This window comes from Poecilia reticulata, linkage group LG16 (assembly GCF_000633615.1).
Source record: "Poecilia reticulata strain Guanapo linkage group LG16, Guppy_female_1.0+MT, whole genome shotgun sequence".
Taxonomy (NCBI): domain Eukaryota; kingdom Metazoa; phylum Chordata; class Actinopteri; order Cyprinodontiformes; family Poeciliidae; genus Poecilia; species Poecilia reticulata.
This window is the reverse complement of record NC_024346.1, coordinates 15,266,810-15,279,570: the sequence shown is the minus strand read 5'-3', so window position 1 is coordinate 15,279,570 and position 12,761 is coordinate 15,266,810. Positions and strand designations below refer to the sequence as shown.

At 39.5% G+C, this 12,761-nt stretch overlaps 2 protein-coding genes across 5 annotated transcripts in view; both read left to right on the top strand.

Annotated features, from left to right (window-relative positions):
• Positions 1-8,829, top strand: part of shc1 (SHC (Src homology 2 domain containing) transforming protein 1) — a 29,146-nt gene extending 20,317 nt beyond the window's left edge. For 3 of the 4 annotated variants that reach the window (XM_017309594.1, XM_017309593.1, XM_017309591.1), the window contains 8 exons: positions 1,167-1,220; positions 1,602-1,653; positions 3,866-3,992; positions 4,124-4,286; positions 4,538-4,595; positions 4,802-4,918; positions 6,438-6,694; positions 6,790-8,829. In XM_017309594.1, the coding sequence (XP_017165083.1) occupies positions 1,167-1,220; positions 1,602-1,653; positions 3,866-3,992; positions 4,124-4,286; positions 4,538-4,595; positions 4,802-4,918; positions 6,438-6,694; positions 6,790-6,918 (957 nt within the window). In that variant the 3' untranslated portion in view covers positions 6,919-8,829. The remainder of the gene's footprint in view (positions 1-1,166; positions 1,221-1,601; positions 1,654-3,865; positions 3,993-4,123; positions 4,287-4,537; positions 4,596-4,801; positions 4,919-6,437; positions 6,695-6,789) is intronic. The other variant, XM_017309592.1, reaches the window with a different exon arrangement.
• Positions 8,830-9,854: 1,025 nt separating this feature from the next.
• lenep (lens epithelial protein) lies at positions 9,855-11,871 on the top strand. Its single transcript, XM_017309595.1, has 2 exons — positions 9,855-11,587; positions 11,713-11,871. Exon 1 carries the CDS (start codon positions 11,291-11,293, stop codon positions 11,483-11,485), a length of 195 nt encoding a protein of 64 aa, XP_017165084.1. The 5' UTR covers positions 9,855-11,290; the 3' UTR covers positions 11,486-11,587; positions 11,713-11,871.
• Positions 11,872-12,761: the final 890 nt, after the last annotated feature.

Here is a 12,761-nt window from a genome sequence, read left to right as displayed (position 1 = left end):
AGTTCAGGGGAATAACCCCAGTATGAATAGAAGAAACTTCCTGCAGACTCAGTTTAAGTGTTAGCATCCTAACCTGGGGTTGAAAGGACAGGAAGACGACAGGAAAAAACACGAATTCGTAAGCCCGAAGTGCTTTCTGTGTGAAAGAAAACAAAAGAATTGAGCATTCAAACAGGGATACTTTTTTTAAAAAAGGAGTAATAAACAACAAGAAAAAGCTTAAAACACCAAAAACTCCATCAATGGTTTGAACCTTGAAAGAGATCCAACCAAACACACAACCATTGTAAACGACTCAAGGAGGAAGTAGAAGACGCATTAGTATTTTGTCCAGCAGTAAGGCTTTTGGCAGCACTTAACCATAAAATTTATCTTAAAGAATAGTCTTAAAGACACTAACCACAAGTTAAACGGTTCTCCTAGACCAAAGTCCATAGACTGCAGAGAACAATCAACCCTTAAAGAATTAGTTTTTCAAATCCTGTTTAAGTGTCCATTCAGTATTTGCCATCTCTGACAGAGGTCTTGTAGTTATTTATGGAAATAATTTTTCTAAGATCCTTGCTTGCAATACACACACCACCTTCCTTGTATGTTAAACACAAATCTTAAGGGTTTGCAACACAATTCACCGTTTTGATCAGCTGTGGGATTTTCTGGGCCATTAATGCAGATACATTAGTTACTCCACTTTGTGAGCCTCATTCACTGGACTGATTCCTCCTGGCTTCATTCTTGCCACTGGGCAGGATGTGCTGCTCCTCTAAGACCTCTAATGTGTTAATAGATGCAAAGTGGTCAGTCTGCTGGGAGACGGCGTACAGTCATGTATACCAACACAACGAAGCATGTTGTTCTGCACACGTATCCATTCAGGCATAGGGAGCAGATACAGGCGGAGGAGCATTAATACGGTTTAATGTTGATATTGATTCGTCTTGGATGGCTGTTGCAGACTGTTTACAAAAGTGCTCCATCCCATCTTAGAAGTGTCTGCTGCAGATGATGGTGTTCAGTGGAGGGAAAAAAATGCCTTTTCTCAGTAATGACTCCATGTTTGTGTCCCATCCAGACGCTTTCATTTCACTCCCCGCATACTTCATCTCACCCGTGTGTTCTCCTTTTCTTTTCTTTGTCCCCCGTTCTTCCCCTGTTTTTCTCCACAGATTATCGCCAACCATCACATGCAGTCCATCTCCTTTGCTTCTGGAGGAGACCCAGTGAGTCGCCCAGCTCTCTCTCAATCCGTCTCTCGCTCTCTCTGAGCCCAGACCTCACTCTGGCTTTTTTCCATCTCTCTTCAGCCTGCATGTGCTTCCTTCCTATCTTAAGTCATTGTCTATTCCTATGAATTCCACTTACCTCATTGTTGCCTTACTAGCTCAGAGTCTCTGACCACATCACTTCCTGTCTTCTCCTTTTCAGCTTGCCTTACGATTTTAACCCTTGTCCCAACTTAGAGACTACAGCTGCTGCTTTACCCGTCTGGTTGTCTTTATCTCAGTCTTTCGATCTTAAACCTGCCCTTCATTTTTTCCTGCTATTGATTTTTCCCTTTCCTTTCCTCCTCTAACTGTGTTTCCCCTGTCTCGTTCCCACAGGATACAGCTGAGTACGTAGCGTATGTGGCCAAAGATCCAGTCAACCAGAGAGGTGAGCAAGAACAGCAGCTGTCTCTGTCCGAAACCACAGCTTTGACTCCTTTGTGGGGAATTTTTACATGAATCACCTGATTGCTGTGTTGAATTGTGCAACACATGGAAATGGAGCCTGAAATTGCGCACTCTGATTATACAGTCATCATTTCTGCCTAACATTTCCATTGAAATATAAATTAATCCCATTAGGTGCATGAAAAAGCTTATCCGCTTTATTAGGGTTGGTATTTAAAACACCGCCTACCACAGCTGTGACATTAAATACAAACGGGACAGGAAGAAAGAATACGCAACATATCAAACAAGCATACCATGTAGGGCGTTAATAAATGCTGAATATGTTAGTTAGCTTATATTAAATATCTGGCTTTGTGTCCCAAACATAGCCATCCATCCAGACCCAAGCTGATTGAGTTTACATTTTAGGTTCTTAAACCAACAATCTTCGCTGCAGTAACACAGACTTGTGGCAGCAGTGAAACAGCTGTCCTGAAAATGCTTGACGACTGAAGTGCCGCTTCTGTTTCTGTTCACCATGAAATCTTACAGAACAGGATTCAAAACCAGTTTGACCTTTCTGGCTTCAATATTAAAATAATTTAGCTGACTGAACAGTGGTTCTTTTGTTACATTTATTACCTATTACATGTGGGCTCCTACGTGGCTCTAAACATAGCCCTGTCCTTGTCTTGTTGCTCCGTGTTCCCCGGGCAACGTGATAAAGTAACTTACGAGCTTTTATCAGCAAGTAGATGATATGCAGTTATATTTCTCTTTATCCCCAGTTGTTCCTGCATCTGTTATGCCTTATTGATCCAATGTTCCTGTGATTCAGCTACTACTGATAACATTTGGGTTATAAAAATACATACTACTTGTTAGAAAAGGACTGAGAACCATTGGACTAGATAATATAAATTTAAGTTGTTGAACTGAAAGAACAAAATTAAGATTCTTGTTATTGAAAATAAGATGCAGAAAAGATAAGATGTTTTTTTTCTTTGCTTAAAGAATAAAAGGAGGTTAGAAACGTTTGAGTAGGTTCTGACAGTAATCTGTTCTTCTGCCCCATCAGTAATGAATGCAGAGGAGTTCAGAGCGTGTCAGGAAGGAGGAGCAAATTACTCATGGATCTAAATACCTCTGCAGGCTTCCTGTTGCTTTTAGCAATGACTTTAGGATTTATTTGTTTTTTTAGGTTTTCACTTGATTAAACCCCCCTTATCTTATAAATATTAATTAAATTAGCATATTATTGAAAAGTTTATTTATTTCAGTAACTTGGTTCACTTAGTGGAACGCATTACATAGATTCATCACAATCGGACTGATTGTCTTTTTTTCTTTAAATTAATGAAAACAATTTTATTGGTCTTTTAATCTAAAATAATCTATTTTTAACACAGAAATGTAGGCTTCATTAAAAGTATGTTTGATACCTGCTTAAAGGTTTTTGTTTTCTTTAAAAGGTACTTTCGCTTTGACAAGCCTCATATGAATACATATTGTGGTTTGTTGAAATTGACGTTCCACCTAGATTAAAAGTAATTTACTGTACTGTACATAAGACTCTTATGACGAGGAATTTTCCCCCAAACACTTTGAGAGTACTTGACTATTTTAATACCTTTAAAAAGGATCTTAGAATTAACTGTTTCACCGATTAAGTTACTTTATTGTATTTAAATCTTCATTTGGTCTGCTTTTCTCTTTTGTTATACTTGTTTTGCCTTCAACCCAATCACTTTTACTTCATTTAAAGAATTTAACACATTTCAGATTTTTATTTGCTGTTGGTATAAGTTGATTGAACTTCATTGCCATTTTTAAAAAAAAATTTCTTTGTAAAGTACTTTGAAAATATTGCTAAAAAGGTGCTTTATAAATGCATACATTTCTTTTTTGCATTCTCATTCTCTCTTCTCTCCTTTACCTTTTTCTCTCTCTTACTTCTTTGCTCTTTTCCTTTGCTTTCGTCTGTTTTTCTCCTTTTTTGTTGTGCTTGTTCTTTTCCGACTCTTCGCTCTTCTGTTCTCTTTCCTCATTTGTTCTTCTCTCTTCTTACTATTTCTCCTTCCCTCTTCTCTCCTGCTCTCGTTCTTGCCCTGCCTCTGATTCAATGGTGTTGCCTGTCTGAGTGCTGCATTTATTTCAAGGGCATGTTGCTGCAGACTTCTTATCTTTTCTGTGTACCTCCTCGACTGCAGCATGTCACATCCTGGAGTGCTCTGAGGGTTTGGCACAGGAAGTCATCAGCACCATCGGCCAGGCCTTTGAGCTGCGTTTCAAGCAGTACCTGAAGAAACCCCCCAAACTGGTCACACCTCATGACAGGTACAGCTCACATATAAACTGCAGCCTTTTTTTTTTTTTTTTTTTTGTAATTTCTCAGCCACTCACTGTTTTTGTTTTTTTTTCCCACTTTTTTTCTGTATTTCATTTTCTAAACATCTTGTGTTTGTCAGAATGGCTCCTTTTGATGGCTCTGCATGGGAGGAAGAAGATGATGAGGCTGTTCCTCCTCCTCCTCCTCCTTCTTCCGAGGTTCCTTACTATAATAACTTTCCTGATAAGCAGCCTCCCCCTGGTGGACTGATTGACATGAGGACCCGTCCAGGAGCAACACTGGTAAGAATGAGTGGATTAGAGAGGGAAGAAAATCTGCTTATGCCTAAATTCACCACTGGCCTGGTTACACTGCTGGTTATTAACTTGTACTTTAGTGCATTTTCAAGTCGTAGTCTTGGAAGCTGTGGCAAATGTTACTGTAACCCAGAAGGAATAAATCTGCTTCATATAATTTTTTGACCTTTTTAATTACTTTAGTAATCCTAGAATACCTACATTATTTTGGTCTTCTGGTTGTTTTTTGTTTGCAGCCCTACGGGCAGCCAGGTCAGAGTGACATTCACAAACAGCCTGTGCCTCCTCTACCAGGTGAGCTCCGTCTTTGCCTCTCTGTGCCTGTCATTCTTTGGGAATTCAGAAAGAAAAAGTGTTTTTTTTTAGTTTTTTTTTTTACTGAAGACATATATTTTAGCCCTTATAATAGGTAAATGCTGTCTTATTTTCTTCATGTTCTTTTACCTGAAAGAAGAAAATGTCTTTGTACACCTTTTTATACATTTTTATGTGTTTTTTAGTGGGTGCCAAAGAAGGAGGTCGGGAGCTGTTTGACGACCCATCATACGTGAACGTGGAAAAACCCAGACCTCCTGTAGCAGCTAATGGAAATGCTCACAGAGACGTTTTTGACATGAGTGAGTCTCTCTCGATAGCTTAGCTTAGTTTAAAATGTAATTTCTTAACTTTCTGAGCTCAAATGCACGGTTGTGTGAAATGCACAGGTGCCACAATAAAGCAATTTGCTGGGAAATTAGGAAACACTGATATGAACTGTTGTAAATGAGATGTGTGGGTTGTAATCAAAACAGAAGAATAACTGGTAATTACTGTGTGCAGAAAATAAAGGTTGTACATTAACAGTGGAAATAAAAAGCTGTTATTCCAGCAGATTCAAACTAAAAGCAGAAGCTTCTGCAAAGAGAAGCAATGAGGAAAGATATGGGACTAAATTAGCATTTTACTAAACATTATTGCAGAGCTTCAGTTTTACACATTAAATTTGCATTGTCTGCAGAATTATGATGCAGCTTGGAAGATATAGAAATTTATATTTTTAATGATTTGCGAGTGTTTGACTTGAATATTTTTCTGTTGTACAAAATATGAACAAGTATGAAAGAGAATCCATTTTATTTCCAGAAATTAAATTATTTGTACCTGTCGATCCTTCAATCCACCAAACAGTATTCAAAGTTGATCATTGGTCAGTCTGTTTGTCCACTCAAATGGTGCTCTTAATTTCATTCTCCAGTGTGTCAGCACATTCAGGACAGAGAACCCTAATCAAGACAACCATGTTGTGTTAATCTATTTATAGTTTAAATAGAGGAGGAAGCAGTTTGCCTAGTTGAGGAAAGAAGGTAAAGTGCAGGAGTTAGAGTGTAACAGCTGCAGCACAGTGTACAACTAGATGCGTTACGCAGCCCTGCTCTGCTCCTGTCAATGCATCCCAGAAGATTTGCACTTGATTCACCCTGCGGTTGCAACAAGCGACAAAATGGAGCTTGAAGATGTTGGAACAAAAGCTAAAAATGGGAGAAGTAACAATGCACCAAATGGTGCAATAAAAACAAAAGCAGCAAAAGCTCAATTAAAACATGTTGGGTTTAATTCAACCTCAGGCCTCTAATTAAAGTTGCATCTGACGCAGACACAATCCCTACGAGTTCGGCCCAGGTCAGGTAGGATGCTTAAGGTCTGATGTAAACTCTAGTGCAGCTTTCTCCTCCAGATGCAAACCAGGAGGAAGTTGTTAGCTTGTGCGTTCAGACCACAGCAGGTGAATAGTTCAAAATTTAAGTGGAGTCGTTTAATTTCAATATTGTTCTTAGTTGCACACTGGTCTGCCTGCCCAACTATTAATTAATCAATTTTTCGATCATTCTCCTGTTTATCCTAGTGAATGTATGTATAACTGGATGGAGGCTGATCCTCCATCCAGTTATACATACATATCCATTTGTTTTTCTTCCATCTGTTCATTTCTCAGTTCATCTGTCCTTCAAGCTGTCCATCAGTTTGTCTGTCCAACAAACCATCAATCTGTTTATTCCATCTACCCATTTTTCTATCTTCCATTGTGTTTATATCTTTTATCATGTCCTCTAAACCAGGCTACAATGTTACAATCTGTTTTCATTTGTTATCTTCAAGAACCGCTCGATGATGCCTTGGGAGTGTCTGGACACGCTGGCCCAACATCAGTGGTGGTACCGCCGTCGCTGGTGCAACAGCTGCAGAACGAAATCTGGTTCCACGGTAGCCTGAGTCGAAAAGAGGCGGAGAGACTGTTGACCCGAGACGGAGACTTCCTTGTGCGGGAATCTGGAACCACTCCCGGGCAGTACGTCCTTACAGGGCAGCAGGGGGGTCAGCCCAAGCACCTGCTTCTTGTCGACCCAGAGGGAGTGGTAAGTTGAGGGGGGAGTTGAAGAAGCATTACATTTTAGTTGGATGTAGTGGCGTTGATGGTAACACATGATGCTTTTCCCCACCCCTCCATTAGGTACGCACAAAAGACCACCGGTTTGGAAGCGTCAGCCACCTAATCAGCTACCACATGGACAACAGACTGCCCATTGTGTCAGCCGGGAGTGAAGTGTTCCTGCAGCAGCCAGTGGAGCGCAGGGCCTGAAGCCACACACGCCAATGAAATACTCCACCAAAAATAGGCTCTCACTCCCTCTCCAAATCCACACAACACACTCCCAAAATCATATGCTTTATTACACACGACACTACACACAGCACTCCCATGAAACGACACGAGTACAAGCCAAAATAATGAAAATATATCACCTGTTTCTCAGCAAAAAAAAAAAAAAAAACTCACTTTCTTATTGCTGTTTCCACATCTTCTGCCAGTCTGTGACCTGCAGTTTCCTAGAAACCCATTGGACTCACCCACCCACCACAGAGAGGCACTGCTGCATTTTCTGAACCAACTGTGAAGCAGGGAGGAGCCCTTCACCAACATCACAACAGGGCAGAAAACCGATGCAATTCTTTTTCTTATGTTTTTATGCGTTTATGAGGAGAAAAACAGAACTGCTTACGAATACATGTCATTGTTTTCTAAAATGGTTGAACTGTGGAGGAACGTGAACAGACTTGGATTGAGATGGTTGGTGTCTTTATTTAGGAGGGGAAATATTTCTTCGCTGGAGCATTTATGTTGGGGGTTGGGGGGAGGAGGAACCAGGCGGTTTCGGGGACTTGACCGAGTTCAGTTCACCCTTCAAGTCTCACCGGAGAAGTAAGCGTGACAAGACGGGCAAATATGCATACATGGGTGCACAGCTCATCTTATGAGGAGTCACTCCGGTTTGAGGACTTTGGACCTTGGAGGAAAGACTGTATGCAAAAGCTACGCTAAAGACCATCATATCCTTCATTGTGTTTTTGTATATTTTGTTCTGTAATCATGAGTCAAAAAACTTACTGGACATGTGGAGTGCAGGAAGATCCAAAACAGCTGTATCTCCCCAAACCTTTTAAACACACATGCAAATGTATATACACACCTTTACACGCCATGCACACTCTCATGTCATGCCAAAGATCATAAACTCGGTTGGTATTTGCAAAAAAGACAACAACAAAAAAAAGAGAAGCCATGACTATTAGCAGTTGTCTCTAGGCATGGGTCTGTATTATATTCTCATAATGTAAAAATCTATAATGCAGTCAAACAATGTAAAAACCTGTTAAACAAATTAGTGATGTGATGTAATTCCCTTTATTTGATACAGAATATCAACAGTTATTTCTGCTGCTGCTAAAATTACACATATTGGTTGTTACAGTTAAAATGATGTGAAAACATTTACTTTATTACTAAACTGTGATATTTTAAACTGTAGCTACATAATTAGTCAGGTAGATAGCACAGTCGGATGCGCTCCAAAACATGCGACTGAATTTGTAAAGTGTTGCGCCATGTTTTATCACCAGCTGACCTGTAATGGGCAGCAACAAGTAAACAGTTAGTGGCGTTTTGCTACTCTATTCTCGTCTCATCTGAAACCCATTCTGTTCCACACATGTTTAAAACCTTGGTACACACGAGTACTGGTTAACTGGCCCATGCCTAGTTGCATCATATTCATTTCTAAATGGGCTTGTTTTTTAGTGGAGAAATAATTTGAGGTGATTGTGCCTGAATCTTGCGTCAAAGAGGAGATTTTTAAAGTACACTGATGTCAGCCACAGAGAAAAAGAAATGGTGCATTTTGAGAAGCATGAAGGTTGCTTTTCAATGGCACTTTAGTGTGTTTGCATTGACAATCTATGAGTTATAGCTTCAGAGTAAAAGCAAAGGTGAGAAATGCTCAGCAGTCTTTAAGTAAGAGCGTTCTGCTCGCAAAAACTAATGCAGTGTATTCTGTCATTGTATTGTTTAATAAGATGAAATCATCTTTTTAACAAAAAAAAAAAATCAAAAACCTTTTGTGAAACAAAGTGGCTCTACATGACTATAGATCATTTTTTGAAGCAGTTTCGATCTTCAGTGTGCTATTTTCAAACATACAAGGATTCAAAAAAAGGGGGGGGGGGAGTTAATGCCGTTGTTTTCTTCTCCCCTCAGTTCATGACGCGTTTTATATCTTTTTCGATTGTGCCTTGTTTCCTCAATGCAGTCATGTTTTTTCAATGCAGTCACCTTATGTACTTAATTCAGACGTAGTCAACTGCAGGAGAATCTCTCAGTTTAGCAAAAACTCTGCAAAAAGTAACACCCCGATGACGACAGCATGCGGCTCCAGTGATGGCAATCTCCTCTGATGCACATTCCTGCATTCAGCTTCTAGTCACAGATACTTGATGTCACCGTTGGGGAGGGGGTGGGGCGAGAGGGAGGATATGTTTCTTGATCACCTGTAAATAACATAATTTTTTGAGTGGTCAGCTTAAATATTGTTTCTATTGTGTATTTAATGACTTACTCAATGAGGAACGCAGACTGTACAGCATTAAGGTTGTTCGCATTAGAATGTTAAGAGAGGTTGAAACCAAAAATGTCGAAATGTGAGAAGGGACCTTTTAAGTCACATGTGATCAAACGTGCGCACATACCCAGAGTGGCAACTGTTCAGATGGGTCAGAAATAGGAAAACCAGGAAGGAGCTCTGTCGTTACTTTGTGTGTGCATGTTGTGCTGGAATAGACTCAGCTGACCCTCCTGTCATTAGTGAACCGGTCCTGTGTTGTTGTTCATCACAGTTGCCTTTTGTTGCATGGAAATATGTTTTAAAAAAGATGTTTTGTTGTTCGCAGTAGTAATAGTGTCGTTGATGCTGTTTATGATTTTAAGCCAAAGGTTCTTTTTGAATTGTGTGCAAAGATATTGATTTGTACTTTATATTTTCTTTTCATTCTGTTTTCCTTTATAGGGAAACATGTCTGTTTACACCTGTAACTGAAAATATAGATTGCATACATAAATATATATATATATATGTATATATACATACATGACTGCTCTTTGTGGGTTTTAGTTGCGTTTTAGCTGATTTTGTTAATTTACTGACCTAAAATGCATTTAATTGAAATCAAAACAAAGTATCCTGCAGTGTGAACCGTGTTTAACTGTATTAACCAGAACTATCTACCAAAGCCTTGTCTAACTCTTTTGGTCTCGTCTTGGTAATCTGAGAGACACAAAAGCTCAGATTTTTGTCTTTCAGGATTAATCGAAGCAGAATCAGTCCAATCAAAAATGTTGTTTATTCCCTAGTTAATTGTGCAAGCGAAATAATGAAGCACAGATGCTGCACTAATTCTACTCTCCTATTACCAAGAAAGTAAAGTGTTATGATGAGGGGATTCACTAGTAAAATTACTGATTGAGATTTGGTATGAAGTATGAACTTAATGTACCAGAACAACCACAAAGAACAGCCACAAATTAAAAAGGAAAAAGTGCCTTACTTTAGTCATATGAGGCACTTGTGGAAGTAGCTTGCATTTCTGCCCAAGTTATTTGCCCACTTTCATCTCTGCTGCTGCTGCTCTAGTTTGTTTTTCTGCTACGACGGCTCAAGGTGGACCTTTGGATATCTGGACTTTCTTAATCTGGATTTGTTCTGGAAATGATACGTCTCACATACTGGAACAAGACAAAATTAGATAAATGTAGCATTTTGACAGTAACATTTTACCAAAAAAGTCCAGATCTCTGACTCTGTCAGGCAAAACCTTCTTGATGAGGTCCAAGGTTTGGTCAGTTTCCAAGCTCAGCTCTCAGCAACGTGTGCTCCTGGGACAGGAGCCATCACCAAGAGCTAATCACCCAATCAGAGACGGACTTGGAGTAAGGCAGCAATTTTCAGTAAAAACAGATTTCGTAATTTTTTTACACACTTTTAGACTGAGACAGCAAATGTATTAAGATACTGTAGAGATACTATCTCACAATTCAGACTCGCATTCAAGGTTTAAATCAATCAGCATTTGAAGTTACAACTATTAACGGATTATTAAGAAAACCTTTTGAGCACAAGGTTAAATGCTGCTCTTATTTTGAAGATAAGGTGAAGCCTTCTGCCGGAAATAAAGGATTATTTTGGGGACACCCGTGGTCCAGTGGGGACATTTTGAAGAACCGAGAGAAACGTTGTTCTTGTGGGTGAAGGGTCAAATCTGAGGTGTTTATGCACTGCAATACACTGCTAGAAATGTGTGAAGGTCCAACATTTACTGTCCTAAACAAAAGATGCAATGTGGGTGGGGACCTACTGGAACTCTCCCATTTGTCAGCAGAAGCTGTGACAGTGGGGTGTCCTAAGCAGTTTTTGTGTGGGGATTGAACACAGACGAGAGTGATAAACAAAGCTTTCAAAAAAATCAGCAGATGAGAAGAGAAAATCCTGGATATGAATGGAGGCAGCTGCAATTTTGGACAGTACAGGCTACCGTAGGGCTGGCCTGACCTGACAGGCATCCTTCCACATACGTTCTCACTGGCAGGTCACCTTTGCCTCTGCATCGATTCTGCTTCCCAAGCCATGCACCCTCAGCGTCCTCTTCCCCAGGCCATGCCTGCGCCCTCTTTGGGGCAGCACCTGCGGGACATGACCATGGGTCTCGGACGGGGCAAGAATTTCCTGGGAGGGAATTTTTCCTATGGTTTCATCCAGTCGGTTAAGGAGTGTCTTTATTTCCTCCTCTGCTGCTGGTGTATAAAGGAGATTCTTGACTGAAGGACCGAAAGAAAACACGAGCTGTAAACATTCGACGTATTAAATGCAATTTTAATCTGCATTTGTTTGGAGCAAATGAAGAACATTCTTGGAAAAGCTGTGGTGAGTGATCTCTTGTGCAACTGTGCTCTTACCAAGCCAAATAATATTCTTTTTTATATTTAGATCACTAAGCAAACTGTTTTTTCCTGGTGGCAATATTTCAAATCCATCCGTTTCTGTTTAAGTGTCCATATGAAGTCCATTTTGAGGTTTGAGGAATCATTCTTCAAAGCTACTTGACTGGGGTCAACATTTTAGAGCATCACTCTGAAGATCCTGGAATTTTTTGGACTGTGCTAACCTGCTTTTCCTTGATGTGCCAATAAACTAAATATTTCTACCTTTATATGCTGTTTCTTTTTATTTATTATTTGATAGTTAAAATATGCCGGATGAATGTCTGGCACTTTATGTGGAACAACTAAGCCCAGGTTTGTCTGTCAAAAGCATTGTTGTGGTGAGAAGTCTACTATTTCATTTTAAAAAAATCACTACAACCCTGTACAAGTAAGAGATTAATTAAGACTGATCTGTATTTGTCCGGATTACATATTGACTTCAAATATTTACCACTCAAAATGGGAATATTGTGAGAAACTAATGCTCAATAAGAGGCACCCAATCATTGCAACCCAGAAGTAAAAGTAATATTAAGCAACCTAATTTCTTCATACTGACTACCTAAAAATATAACCAAAAATAACACATAAAATAATATTAACAGATTCAACAGAAGACAACGTGCTTTTTGGGGGGCATTGTAATGTAAAACATATTAAAAAGTTGTGAACTTCTTGCAGAGCATCTCTTTAACATTTTATAGTTTTGCTTTGCATACTGAAGTCTGACGCTTTACCCATTTACTTTGCAGTAAAGCTCAGATTGGAGGGTCTGTGAATATCAGTTTGTAACTTTCAAATTTAATCAACTATTGAGTTTTGGATAAGTCAGTCTTACCCATGAAAATGATTCGATTTAAACTGTTCTATTGTAGATTTGTTTGTATGTTTTGAGTTGCTGCATTGCAGAGGGTAACCCTATAACCCAATACTTAAGAGTTTTGCTACTCTGATCAGATTCCCTGTCCCTGCTGATGAAAAGGCCACAGCATGATGCTGCTGCCACCTTGTTTCAGAGTCAAGATGGTGTGTTCAAGTTGATGTTGCCTATGGCAATCACTGCAAAGAAAATCTTAAACAGACAAGAACAACTTTTTTCCACAAGGCTTGTGGCA